Source organism: Centropristis striata, chromosome 11, assembly GCF_030273125.1.
Source record: "Centropristis striata isolate RG_2023a ecotype Rhode Island chromosome 11, C.striata_1.0, whole genome shotgun sequence".
Lineage (NCBI taxonomy): Eukaryota > Metazoa > Chordata > Actinopteri > Perciformes > Serranidae > Centropristis > Centropristis striata.
Window position 1 is genome coordinate 25,839,102 of NC_081527.1, and position 14,566 is coordinate 25,853,667.

The 14,566-nt window shown below is 42.6% G+C and overlaps 1 protein-coding gene across 2 annotated transcripts in view; it reads right to left on the minus strand.

Annotated features, from left to right (window-relative positions):
- The window catches only part of LOC131981043 (zinc finger and BTB domain-containing protein 34-like), a 54,794-nt gene extending 43,225 nt beyond the window's left edge, over positions 1 to 11,569 (minus strand). For both annotated transcript variants that reach the window (XR_009395266.1, XM_059345334.1), the window contains exon 1: positions 10,286 to 11,569. Coding sequence is in view for 1 of the 2 variants with exons in the window: in XM_059345334.1 (XP_059201317.1) it covers positions 10,286 to 10,678 (393 nt within the window). In the remaining variant the exon portion in view is untranslated. The remainder of the gene's footprint in view (positions 1 to 10,285) is intronic.
- Positions 11,570 to 14,566: the final 2,997 nt, after the last annotated feature.

Here is a 14,566-nt window from a genome sequence, read left to right on the forward strand (position 1 = left end):
TCAGACAGATTTCACCCCATGGACTTCAAACTTGGTCAGTACCATCACAAGGCCTTAGGGATCAAACGTTGTATGAATCTTTACCGACGGTCACACTATGTGGGCGTGGTATGGCGGCAAATTATGGCGTCTCGCCATCTAACACCAGACTGAATAACTTCACCATACATTGTCCAATCTGTCCCAAATTTCACAAACGTGATTAGGGTCCAGCCCGGGACACACCCACGGGTCAATAGTGACACACAGTCATAGCGCCCCCTGCTGGCTACAGGAAGTAACATGTTTTACACCTACCACAAGCACAGTGGTAGGAGACACGCAATTTGGTACGCATAGGGACTGAGCCAACAGCGCCGCGTCCGACGTGCCCTCCCCTGACGGCGCCTCCCCCGACGGCTCCACTTTGCGAGGGCCCGTTCAGTACTGCGCGCAGTCCTAGTTATTATTATTCTTCTCCCAAATGAATTGCCTTTTTGGGGGCTTTATCATATTCAAAAACTCACCAAATTTGGAATATACATAAATCAGATTTGAAATTTACTTATTCTGGTATTCGCGGGAATGGACCTGGCAAAATGACTCACTAGCGCCCCCTCAAAATTTTCAAAACAACCTCACAATATAGGTTTTTTTCACGTAGACACACGAAAGTTGGTACATATGTGTATCATGGGAAGACGCACCAAAAAGCCTCAAGAACCCATACCCGAAAACGTACAGGAAGTCGGCCATCTTGGATTGAATATTGCACTTGTCATCGTTTTTCGCCATTTCCAGGTCGCAAACTTTTACGAACTCCTCCTACAGATTTTATCCAATTGACTTCAAACTTGGTCAGTACCATCACAACGACTTTGGGATCAAAAGTTGTATAAAGCTTTACCGACGGTCACACTATGTGGGCGTGGCATGGCGGCAAAATATGGCGTCTCGCCATAAAACACGAGATTGTTATAACTTCTCCATTCTTTGTCCCATCTGGTCCAAACTTCTAGTGCTTCATCAGAGTCCAGCCCTTAACACTTCTAGATAACAATATTTCATAAAGCCCCGCCCCTTATGCTTAATCCACGCCCCCTTTCATAAAATGACCACGTTGCATACTTTAACGAACTCCTCCGACAGATTTCATCCGTTTACTCCAAACTTGGTCAGTACCATTACAAGGGCTTTGGGATCAAAAGTTGTATAAATCTTTACCGCCTGTCACACAATGTGGGCGTGGCATGGCGGCAAAATATGGCGTCTCGCCATAACACACCAGACAGTATAACTTGCCCGTACATTGTCCCATCTGTCCCAATTTTCTCACAGGTGATGAGGGTCCAGCCCTGAACACACCCACATCTAAATATTGACACACAGTCATAGCGCCCCCCGATGGCAACAGGAAGTAACAACTTTAACGCCTAGCCCCAGCAGTAGGTTTCACGTAGAGATACGAAATTTGGTACACACGTGCTTCATGTGGAGACGCACCAAAAAGCCTCTTGGACCCATACCTCAAACCCAACAGGAAGTCCGCCATCTTGGATTGACTATCGCACTTGTCATCGTTTTTGGCCATTTCCAGGTCGCATACTTTAACGAACTCCTCCTACAGATTTTATCCAATTGACTTCAAACTTGGTCAGTACCATCACAAGGCCTTTGGGATCAAAAGTTGTATAAATCTTTACCGACCGTCACACTATGTGGGCGTGGCATGGTGGCAAAATATGACATCTCGCCATCTAACACCAGACTGAATAACTTGACCATACATTGTCCAATCTGTCCCAAATTTAACACACGTGATAAGGGTCCAGCCCGGGACACACCCACAGGTCAATAGTGACACACAGTCATAGCGCCCCCTGCTGGCTACAGGAAGTAACATGTTTTACACCTACCACAAGCACAGTGGTAGGAGACACGCAATTTGGTACGCATAGGGACTGAACCAACAGTGCCACGTCCGACGTGCCCTCCCCTGACGGCGCCTCCCCCGACGGCTCCACTTTGCGAGGGCCCGTTCAGTACTGCGCGCAGTCCTAGTTAGGGACCGAGCACTAACGGTGCGAGGACCCTATTGAAATTGGTCCGTTTATTATTATTATTTTTAGGGGGAATAAATCGCTTATTTGAGGCCTTTATCATATTCAAAAACTCGCCATATTTGGAATATACATTAATAAGATTTGAAATTTACGTATTCTGGTATTCGCGGGAATGGACCTTGCAAAATGACTCACTAGCGCCCCCTCAAAATTTTCAAAACATCCTCACAATATAGGTGTTTTTCACGTAGACACACAAAAGTTGGTACATATGTGTATCATGGGAAGACGCACCAAAAAGCCTCAAGAACCCATACCCGAAAACGTACAGGAAGTCGGCCATCTTGGATTGAATATTGCACTTGTCATCGTTTTTCGCCATTTCCAGGTCGCATACTTTTACGAACTCCTCCTACAGATTTTATCCAATTGACTTCAAACTTGGTCAGTACCATCACAAGGCCTTTGGGATCAAAAGTTGTATAAATCTTTACAGACGGTCACACTATGTGGGCGTGGCATGGCGGCAAAATATGGTGACTCGCCATAAAACACGAGATTGTTATAACTTTCCCATTCTTTGTCCCATCTGTTTCAAACTTCTCATGCTTCATCACAGTCCAGCCCTTAACACTTCTATATAACAATAATTCATAAAGCCCCGCCCCTTATTTTTTATCCACGCCCCCTTTCATCACATGACCACCTTGCACACTTTACATAACTCCTCCAACAGATTTCATCCCATTGACTTCAAACTTGGTCAGTAGCATCACAAGGCCTTTGGGATCAAAAGTTGTATAAAGCTTTACTGATGGTCACACTATGTGGGCGTGGCATGGCGGCAAAATATGGCGTCTCGCCATAACACTGGAGACAGTATAACTTGACCATACATTTTCCAATCTGTCCCAAATTTCACACACGTGATTAGGGTCCAGCCCGGAACACACCCACGTGTCAATATTGACACACAGTCATAGCGCCCCCTGCTGGCAACAGCAAGTAACATCTTTTACGCCTAGCCCCAGCAGTAGGTTTCACGTAGAGACACGAAATTTGGTACACACGTGTTTCATGTGGAGACGCACCAAAAAGCCTCTTGGACCCATACCTCAAACTCAACAGGAAGCCCGCCATCTTGGTTTGAATATCGCACTTGTCATCGTTTTTGGCCATTTCCAGGTCACATACTTTAACGAACTCCTCCTACAGATTTCATCCAATTCTCTTCAAACTTGGTCAGCACCATCACAAAGCCTTTGGGATCAAAAGTTGTATTAATCTTTACCGCCTGTCACACTATGTGGGCGTGGCTTGGCGGCAAAATATGGCGTCTCGCCATAACACACAAGACTGGATAACTTGACCATACATTGTCCAATCTGTCCCAAATTTCACAAACGTCATTAGGGTCCACCCGGGACACACCCACGTGTCTATATTGACACACAGTCATAGCGCCCCCTGCTGGCTACAGGAAGTAACATGTTTTACACCTACCACAAGCACAGTGGTAGGAGACACGCAATTTGGTACGCATAGGGACTGAGCCAACAGCGCCGCGTCCGATGTGCCCTCCCCTGACGGCGCCTCCCCCGACGGCTCCACTCTGCGAGGGCCCGTTCAGTACTGCGCGCAGTCCTAGTTAGGGACCGAGCACTAACGGTGCGAGGACCCTATTGAAATTGGTCCGTTTTTTATTATTATTATTATTATTATTATTATTATTATTCCCAAAAGTAAATCGCCTTTTTGGGGGCTTTATCATATTCAAAAACGCGCCATATTTGGAATATATATAAATCTCTGGTGAAATTTACGTATTCTAGTGGTCGCGGGAATGGGCGTGGCAAAATGACTCAACAGCGCCCCCTTGAAAGTCAAGAAAATTCAGCCCCTCGCACAGGAATGTCGTAGAGACACGAAATTTGGTATGTACATGTATCATGGCAAGATGCACCAAAAAGTCTCAAGAACCCATACCCTAAAACGTACAGGAAGTCGGCCATCTTTGATCGAAAATGGCGTTTCCTGTTGTTTTTGCCCATTTCCATGCCGCATACCTTAACGAACTCGTCCTACAGATTTCACCCGATCGACTTCACATTTGGTCAGTACCATCACAAGGCCTTTGGGATCAAAAGTTGTATAAAGCTTTACCGCCGGTCACACTATGTGGGCGTGGCATGGCGGCAAAAAATGGCGTCTCGCCATAAAACACGAGATCGTTATAACTTCCACATTCTTTGTCCCATCTGGTCCAAACTTCTCATGCTTCATCAGAGTCCAGCCCTTAACACTTCCACATAACAATATTTCATAAAGCCCCGCCCCTTATGCTTTATCCACGCCCCCTTTCACAAAATGACCACGTTGCGTACTTTACATAACTCCTCCAACAGATTTCATCCCATTGACTTCAAACTTGGTCAGTACCATCACAAGGCCTTTGGGATCAAAAGTTGTATAAATCTTTACCGATGGTCACACTATGTGGGCGTGGCATGGCGGCAAAATATGGCGTCTCGCCATAACACACGAGACTGTATAACTTGACCATACATTGTCCAATCTGTCCCAAATTTCACACACGTGATTAGGGTCGAGCCCGGGACACACCCACGTGTCAATAGTGACACACAGTCATAGCGCCCCCTGCTGGCTACAGGAAGTAACATGTTTTACACCTACCACAAGCACAGTGGTAGGAGACACGCAATTCGGTACGCATAGGGACTGAGCCAACAGCGCCGCGTCTGATGTGCCCTCCCCTGATGGCACCTCCCCCGACGGCTCCACTCTGCGAGGGCCCGTTCAGTACTGCGCGCAGTCCTAGTTAGGGACCGAGCACTAACGGTGCAAGGACCCTATTGTAATTGGTCCGTTTTTTATTATTATTATTATTCTTCTCCCAAATGAATTGCCTTTTTGGGGGCTTTATCATATTCAAAAACTCACCAAATTTGGAATATACATAAATCAGATTTGAAATTTACGTATTCTGGTATTCGCGGGAATGGACCTTGCAAAATGACTCACTAGCGCCCCCTTGAAATTTTCAAAACATCCTCACAATATAGGTTTTTTTCACGTAGACACACGAAATTTGGTACATACGTGTATCATGGGAAGACGCACCAAAAAGCCTCAAGAACCCATACCCTAAAACGTACAGGAAGTCGGCCATCTTTGATCGAATATGGCGTTTCCTGCTTTTTTTGCCCATTTCCATGCCGCATACTTTAACGAACTCGTCCTACAGATTTCACCCGATCGACTTAACATTTGGTCAGTACCATCACAAGGCCTTTGGGATCAAAAGTTGTATAAAGCTTTACCGCCGGTCACACTATGTGGGCGTGGCATGGCGGCAAAAAATGGCGTCTCGCCATAAAACACGAGATCGTTATAACTTCCACATACTTTGTCCCATCGGGTCCAAACTTCTCATGCTTCATCAGAGTCCAGCCCTTAACACTTCTAAATAACAATATTTAATAAAGCCCCGCCCCTTATGCTATATCCACGCCCCCTTTCATCACATGACCACCTTGCATACTTTACATAACTCCTCCTACAGATTTCACCCCATTGACTCCAAACTTGGTCAGTACCATCACAAGGCCTTGGGGATGAAATGTTGTATAAAGCTTAACTGACGGTCACACTATGTGGGCGGGGCATGGCGGCAAATTATGGCGTCTCGCCATAAAACATCAGACTGTATAACTTGACCATACATTGTCCAATCTGTTCCACATTTCACACACGAGATTAGGGTCTAGCCCTGAACACACCCACGTGTCAATATTGACACACAGTCATAGCGCCCCCTGCTGGCAACAGCAAGTAGCATGTTTTACACCTACCACAAGCACAGTGGTAGGAGACATGCCATTTGGGACGCATAGGGACTGAGCCCACAGCGCCGCGTCCGACGTGCCCTCCCCCGACGTGCCCTCCCCCGATGGCTCCACTCTGCGAGGGCCCGTTCAGTACTGCGCGCAGTCCTAGTTATTTTTATTTTTCTTCCCCCCAAATGATCGCATTTTTCAATGCCTGAACATACCCCAAAACTCACGAAACTTTAAATATAAATCATACCTGGCGAAAAATTTTATAATCTATTGTCATCCTGAATTTTCACCACTAGGTGGCGCTACAATAAAGGAAAGTGCGTTTTGGCTAATAACTCCCACATACTTTATCGCACATTCAAAAAACTTATATCCACGCGTTCACTGAGTCGTGCTGAATCTCGTGATATAGGCCACTCCCATTTTCGCCTACCGTTTTTTTTCGCAAATTCGCGAAATGTCGCAAACCTACTTTTTCGAACTCCTCCTAGGCAATTTCATCGTTTTGCACCAAACTTTGCACACAGCATCTATGGACCCTCATGACAAAAAGTTATTAAAAGAATTTTGATTACCCAAAGAATATTCAACTTATTAAATAACAATTTCCTGCAGGTGGCGCTATTATCAAGACAAAACACAAAGTGTTGCATATCTCCACATTGGTGTGTCTGAATGACATGAAACTCAGGTTACTACTTCCCCATGAGCCCCTGAGGCTCGCTGCAAAATTTTGGGCGATGACCACTAGGTGGTGCTCTTTAAATTGAAGTATTTTATATCTCCAAGTCGGTTGGTCAGATTAACACCAAACTTGGTATACTTATTGTCAATGCCGTCCTGAGGATAACCCTTGAAGATTTTATTGATCGGCCCCTAGGTGGCGCTCTGGCGGCAGTTTAATTTCATAAGTGCCACTGTTCCCAGACCATAAGACTTAAGGCAATGAAATTCATAGGGGTGGTATAGACTGGCCCCTGTAACGCACAAACCCCGACGGCAGCATGCCCCGACACGCGTGTACTGCGAGGGCCCGTTCAGTACTGCGCGCAGTCCTAGTTATTATTATTTCGACAAATGAATCGCCTTTTTGAGGCCTTTATCATATTCAAAAACTCCCCAAACTTGGCACAAAATTCAATCGTGGCGAAAATTTACGTATTTCATTGCTTTCAGAAATGGGCGTGGCAAAATGACCTACTAGCGCCCCCTAGAATTCAGCCCCTCACACAGGGTTGTCGTAGAGACACAAAATTTGGTACGTTCATGTATCATGGCAAGACGCACCAAAAAGTCTCAAGAACCCATACTCTAAAATGTACAGGAAGTCGGCCATCTTGGATTTTATATGGAATTTCCGCCATTTCCACGTTGCATACTTTAACGAACTCCTCCTACAGATTTCACCCGATTTACATCAAACTTGGTCAGTACCATCACAACGACTTTGGGATCAAAAGTTGTATAAATCTTTACCGACGGTCACACTATGTGGGCGTGGCATGGCGGCAAAATATGGCGTCTCGCCATAAAACACGAGATTGTTAGAACTACTCCATTCTTTGTCCCATCGGGTCCAAACTTCTCATGCTTCTTCAGAGTCCAGCCCTTAACACTTCTATATAACAATAATTCATAAAGCCCCGCCCCTTATGCTTTATCCACGCCCCCTTTCTTCACATGACCACATTGCATACTTTACATAACTCCTCCAACAGATTTCACCCCATGGACTTCAAACTTGGTCAGTAGCATCACAAGGCCTTTGGGATCAAAAGTTATATAAATCTTTATTGCCTGTCACACTATGTGGGCGTGGCATGGCGGCAAAATATGGCACCTCGCCATAACACACGAGACTGTATAACTTGACCATACATTGTCCAATCTGTCCCAAATTTCACACACATGATTAGGGTCCAGCCCAGAACACACCCACATGTCATTATTGACACACAGTCATAGCGCCCCCTGCTGGCTACAGGAAGTAACTTGTTTTACACCTACCACAAGCACAGTGTTAGGAGACACGCAATTTGGTACGCATAGGGACTGAGCCCACAGCGCCGCGTCCGACGTGCCCTCCCCCGACGTGCCCTCCCCCGACGGCTCCACTCTGCGAGGGCCCGTTCAGTACTGCGCGCAGTCCTAGTTATTATTATTATTCTCTCCTACAGCCATCAGACTGTCTCATTCTAACAGAGATTCTACCAGACTAGCTGGATTTACCCTCGGGGATAAATAAAGTAATTAGGGACCGAGCACTAACGGTGCAAGGACCCTATTGTAATTGAAGGGATTATTATTATTATTCATCTCCCAAATGAATCGCCTTTTTGGGGCCTTTATCATATTCAAAAACTCACCATTTTTGGAATATACATAAATCTCTGGTGAAATTTACGTATTCTAGTGGTCCCGGGAATGGGCGTGGCAAAATGACTCAACAGCGCCCCCTTGAAAGTCAAGAAAATTCAGCCCCTCGCACAGGAATGTCGTAAAGACACAAAATTTGGTACATACATGTATCTTGCCAAGGCGCACCAAAAAGTCTCAAGAACCCATACCCTAAAATGTACAGGAAGTCGGCCATCTTGGATCGAAAATGGCGTTTCCTGCTGTTTTTGCCCATTTCCATGCCGCATACTTTAACGAACTCCTCCTACAGATTTCATCCAATTCTCTTCAAACTTGGTCAGTAGCCTCACAAGGCCTTTGGGATCAAAAGTTGTATAAATCTTTACCGACCGTCACACTATGTGGGCGTGGCATGGCGGCAAAATATGGCGTCTCGCCATAACACACGAGACTGTATAACTTGACCATACATTGTCCAATCTGTCCCAAATTTCACACACGTGATTAGGGTCCAGCCCGGAACACACCCACGTGTCAATATTGACACACAGTCATAGCGCCCCCTGCTGGCAACAGCAAGTAACATCTTTTACGCCTAGCCCCAGCAGTAGGTTTCACGTAGAAACACGAAATTTGGTACACACGTGTTTCATGTGGAGACGCACCAAAAAGCCTCTTGGACCCATACCTAAAACCCTACAGGAAGTCCGCCATTTTCATTTGAATATCGCACTTGTCATCGTTTTTGGCCATTTCCAGGTCACATACTTTAACGAACTCCTCCTACAGATTTTATCCAATTCTCTTCAAACTTGGTCAGCACCATCACAAAGCCTTTGGGATCAAAAGTTGTATAAATCTTTACCGACGGTCACACTATGTGGGCGTGGCATGGCGGCAAAATATGGCATCTCGCCATAACACACGAGACTGTATAACTTGACCATACATTGTCCAATCTGTCCCACATTTCACACACGTGATTAGGGTCCAGCCCGGAACACACCCACGTGTCAATCGTGACACACAGTCAAAGCGCCCCCTGCTGGCTACAGGAAGTAACATGTCTTACACCTACCACAAGCACAGTGGTAGGAGACACGCAATTCGGTACGCATAGGGACTGAGCCAACAGCGCCGCGTCTGATGTGCCCTCCCCTGATGGCGCCTCCCCCGACGGCTCCACTCTGCGAGGGCCCGTTCAGTACTGCGCGCAGTCCTAGTTTTGATTGATTTTGATTTGATATCCTGATTAAATCGATGAGCTCAAACTGTTAACGGCAGTAACAGTAAAGCAGGCAGGTTGTAATTGGGGTGGGGGGGTCAGGTTGAGTTCTGGTAGTCTTAGACTTAGAGCCATCAGCATTTAAATAATACATCTTTTCTAATCAATCTATTGATTTCAAGAACAATGATCCAATACTGTACATAGTAAAAATCATATTTAAGATACACATTTATTTTGAAATCGCCACTTAATATTTATTATTTAAATTATATATATATTTTTTAAAATTTGTCTTTGTCCAATAATATTTGTGTTGCTTTATATGGATGTAACTGTTATATGGGTTCCATGAATTCAATGTCAAAAACCGATATATCCTATTGCGATTAAATCGATGAGGTCAAAGTTCCTTATTTTAGTTTTTGGTTTTTTTAACAGATATTAATGTAATTTTCTTTATATATTTATTTAATCGTAATGTTATCATAATTGACTCCAAAATAATCCTGTTGTATCCCGATTAAATCGATGCTGTCAAAGTCCCTTATTTTAGTTTATGTTTTTTTAACAGGTATTAATGTATTTTTATATATTTAATGTATCTTCATATATTTATTTAATCGTATTGTTATCACAATTGACTCCAAAATAATCCTGTTGTATCGCGATTAAATCGATGCTGTCAAAGCGTTTACAGCGGTAAAGATGAAGCGGGCCGGTTCCGGTTCGGTAGGGGCGGGGTCAGCTTGGTTATGGTTGTTGTGGTCAGTAGAAGCCCGTCTCGGCTGTGTGTTTACCTCCTCCGGCACCTCCACAACGCCCTCCCCGCCTCCTCCAGCAGCTCCAGCAGCACCAGCGGTGTCTCCTCCGCCGTTGTCCCGCTGCTGCTGCGCTGTTTCCGGGTACTGTCCGCCGTCCGCCCCGGCCGGGGAGAACTCCGCTTCTCTCGCTGCCGCCGCCATCGGTGCCGCCTCCTTCCCCCCGCTGCTCCCCCGGAGCACGATGGACTCGATGAGGTGCAGCTTCTTCTTCAGGTCCTCGTTCTCCTTGTGGCTCCGGGAGATCTCCAGCTGCAGCACCGCGTAACCTTCGTCCACCAGCTCGCAGATCTCCGCCACCGCCGCCTTGGTCAGCGCCCCCATGATGATGCAGAGCTGCTCGTGGAGAGCCTTGCTGCTGATAACGGCCATCCCGCCGCTCGACAGGCACCGAGCCGGGCCGAGAGTCTCCTAACGGGCCACACGGAGCTCCAGGAGCCGCTGAAACGCGCGCTGGTGTCGGAAGGTAAGGGAGCCGCGGACTGAAACCTGTTTGGATATTTAAATCTGTCCGTCGATCATCACAAAGACAAATGTTCCTCTACTTCCGTCCGAGTCCGATACGCACTTCCGGAATACTACCGCTGACTTCAAAATAAGAGCCTGTTGATTAGCAGCAGTCTATGTTTCTGCCTGTCACACACTGAGAGACAGCCAGTGACACACAGCTGTTGGTTGTTTTGTTTTTATTTTTTATTTTATTTTTTCTCTCTATGATATTCATTTATTTTACAGATTGCATATCTGTTTCATCTGCATTTTTTCTTCAATTTTTGTCAGTTGAAGCTCTTAAAATCCATAATCTCCCCAGTAATGCTGCTGTTTTTTGTATGTGGGCTGCTATATGTTGTCACTGTCCTGATAATACTGCATTGTTGCATTGAATTTTAAAAGTAAAATATAAAAACAAAGAGAGAAAAAAGAGTCACAGAGCTGTAGATTAGATTAGCAGCACTCTATGTTTCTGCCTGTCACACACTGAGAGACCGGCAGTGACACACAGCTGTTGGTTGTTTTGTTTTTATTTTTTATTTTATTTTTTCTTCTTTTTTTGCTGGGACAGTTAGATTGTATAAATTATATGTTGATTGTAATTCAATGATATTGCTTTCTTTTATTGTTATTAGTTTTTATTTTATTTTAAATATAATAATTTATTGTAAATATTGCTTTCCTTATCTTGTTATCTTTTTTTCTGATGCTTGCTTTGGCAATATATACATTGTTACGTCATGCCAATAAAGCCAATTGAATTGAATTGAATTGAATTTAATTGCCTGTTGAAATAATAGAATATGGATCAACAGATGTAGGGTTCCATGAGTTATCATGTACCAAGGTTATTATAGTTAACGAAAACTAACAAAATAACAAAAACTAAAATTGAAAAAACATTTTTGTTAACTGAAATAAAAATAAAAACAAGAGTTTTTTTTTAAAAACGATAACTAACTGAAACTGTATTTTGTGGTTACAAAACTAACTAAAATTATAGTGAAAATGTCCTTAGTTTTCGTCTTTGTCAACTTTTTTCATACATAATTCAGTGTTTCTATTTCAACATGCAGGAACAAATGGTAAATATGTTTACTGAGACTGGGATGTTTACACTAGAACCAAAATACAAAACACCCAGAACTGTAAGAGTTAATAACCTTGTTGGGGCTGAGATGATAAACCAAAGGAAATGAAGGCACATACCCATTACAAAAAAACTAAAAGTAACACTAAAACTAATAAAAACTAAACTAAAACTAAGTGTTTTCAAAAACTAAAAACTAAACTAAAACTAGCAAGCTCACTCTAAAAACGAACTAAAACTAACTGAATTTGAAAACAAAAGTTCACAACGAAATTAAAACTAAAACTAATGAAAAATCCAAAACTATTATAACCTTGTTATGTACTTGATGCTGCTGTGGTGGTAAACAAAACTGGATGCTGTCTCTAGGGGGACTCCCCCCACTCTTATCTCTATGTATCATATGTGATTATGGCCTACCCCCTGTGGTTTTTATTGTTATGGTTGTTTTTGTCTAAGACAGCTTTGTTTGTTTGTTTTTGTGGCTGTCTATGCTGGTTTGTGTAATGTATATTTGGCTTCTCATAATGACATGTTGTATTTTTGCGAAGGAACAGAAACTGTACGGCTTTATTTTTTGTAACATGTGACATAACCTTCCATCCATGTTTCTCCAGCTGACTGCTTTATATTTGTATTGATCTTTATTTTATTTTCTTGTTGTTTTTGTTATATGAAAAACTCAAGATATTGAACAGAAAACAATAAGAGCCTGTTGTTATTGTTGTGACAAACTAATTTGTAAAACACTTTTGTATTAAATCTGGATCTTTAAATCTGTCCATCGATCATCACAAAGACAAATGTTCCTCTACTTCCGTCCGAGTCCGACACGCACTTCCGGAATACTACCACTGACTTCAAAATAAGAGCCTGTTGTTATTGTTGTGACCAAGGTAATAATAGATTTGGATTTTTCTTTCAGATGGATTGGATTTTTTTTTCAGATCATACAAAAAAGAAACAAAATGACCACAAAAAGAAACAAAATGACCAACAAAGACACAAAATGACCCAAAAATGATCAAAAAAGACACAAATTGACCACAAAATGATCAAAAAAAGACACAAAATGACCAAAACAGACACAAAATGACCAAAAGAGACACAAATTGACCACAAAATAATTAAAAAAAAGACACAAAATGATCAAAAAAGACACAAATTGACCACAAAATGATCAAAAAAAGACACAAAATGACCAAAAAAAACAACACAATGATCAAAAAAGACACAAATTGACCACAAAATAATTTTAAAAAAAGACACAAAATGACAAAAAAAACAAACACAAAATGGCCAAAAAGACTAACACATTAACACATGAACACTTCTTTTCAATTTGGCGACCCCCAGAAATCATCTCGCGACCCCAATTGGGGTCTGGACCCCAAGGTTGAGAACCGCTGCTTTAAGGAGCCTGAACCAGGTGCTCCGAATCCGCAATCTGCTGATGGTGCCTTCAAGGACACATAGGAGAAACAACTGTCAACCACATCAGCACCTCAACACTAGACGGGGACCGTCACAACTTAAACGTACAATTCAAATTGTACTTGGTTTTGGATAAAAGTTTCTGCTAAATCACATTGTAGAATTGTATTTTAAATTATTTATTTATTACATTTTCTTTCTATTTTTTTCCATCTTTTTTCTGTTTTACTAAATATTTATTATCACTATTGTTGCCACTTTACTAGAACGTAATCGATACTGGGGTTTTATTGGAGGTGTTTTTTACTGTACATTTTGAAATTTATCTTGCAAAGTGAAAATACTGATACATACATATCTTATTTAAGATATGCTTTTATTTCAAAATGTTCATATTCTTCATATAAAATAATAACTGTGGTTAATAATAATAATAACCACTTCCAGCCATTCCCCCTTCCACAAAAGCAGCGAATTCCTCAAAGTCCGTCTGGTTTCTTCTTCAGAAAAGATGCAATTTCTTGCATGTTCTTGCAAGTCCTTATACTTATGATAATGTGATGCTGATGTGCCAAAAGATTTAGTCCCTCCTTGTTTGTGAAACCTATCTTAAAGTACATTTCTACAAAATGCTCCACGGCCCTCATTTTAACAATACTTCTCCTCTAATTTATTAAATATTTACCACTATATTCTAATAATTAATTCAATATTCCCAACTTTAATCTCATTATTCATTTTTTTCCTAAATGTGGCCCTAATTCTCTGTTGTAATTATCATTGTAGGTGGGTTTAAAAAAAAAAAAATTTCCACAACTAATTATTATTATTTAATTTAAAAAAGGTGTTAACTGGAGGGTGGACACAAACAAGGACTGGGATACATAAATAAAAACAGTATATTATTATAGTAATAATATCAGTGATCTGGCATTATAAGAGCTCACTCTGTATAAAGCTCCCGTTGAGCCAGGTGTCATTGGTTCAGTGTGTGAGTGGATTTGTGTGTGAAAACAGTGGAAGCGGGCAGCTGTGTTTCTCTCTGCTTCTATTATGTGAAAGGCGTTTGTTTGTGATTCTATTGGACATTGTGTGCTGGAGAGAACAGCCCAACACATGAAGCTGGACGTATGAAACACCACGTCACCACTCAGTTAGTACATACAGACACCGATATTCAGCCTAAATATATCGAGATATGACTTTTGGTCCATATCGCCCAGCCCTAATATGTTTGCAATTTA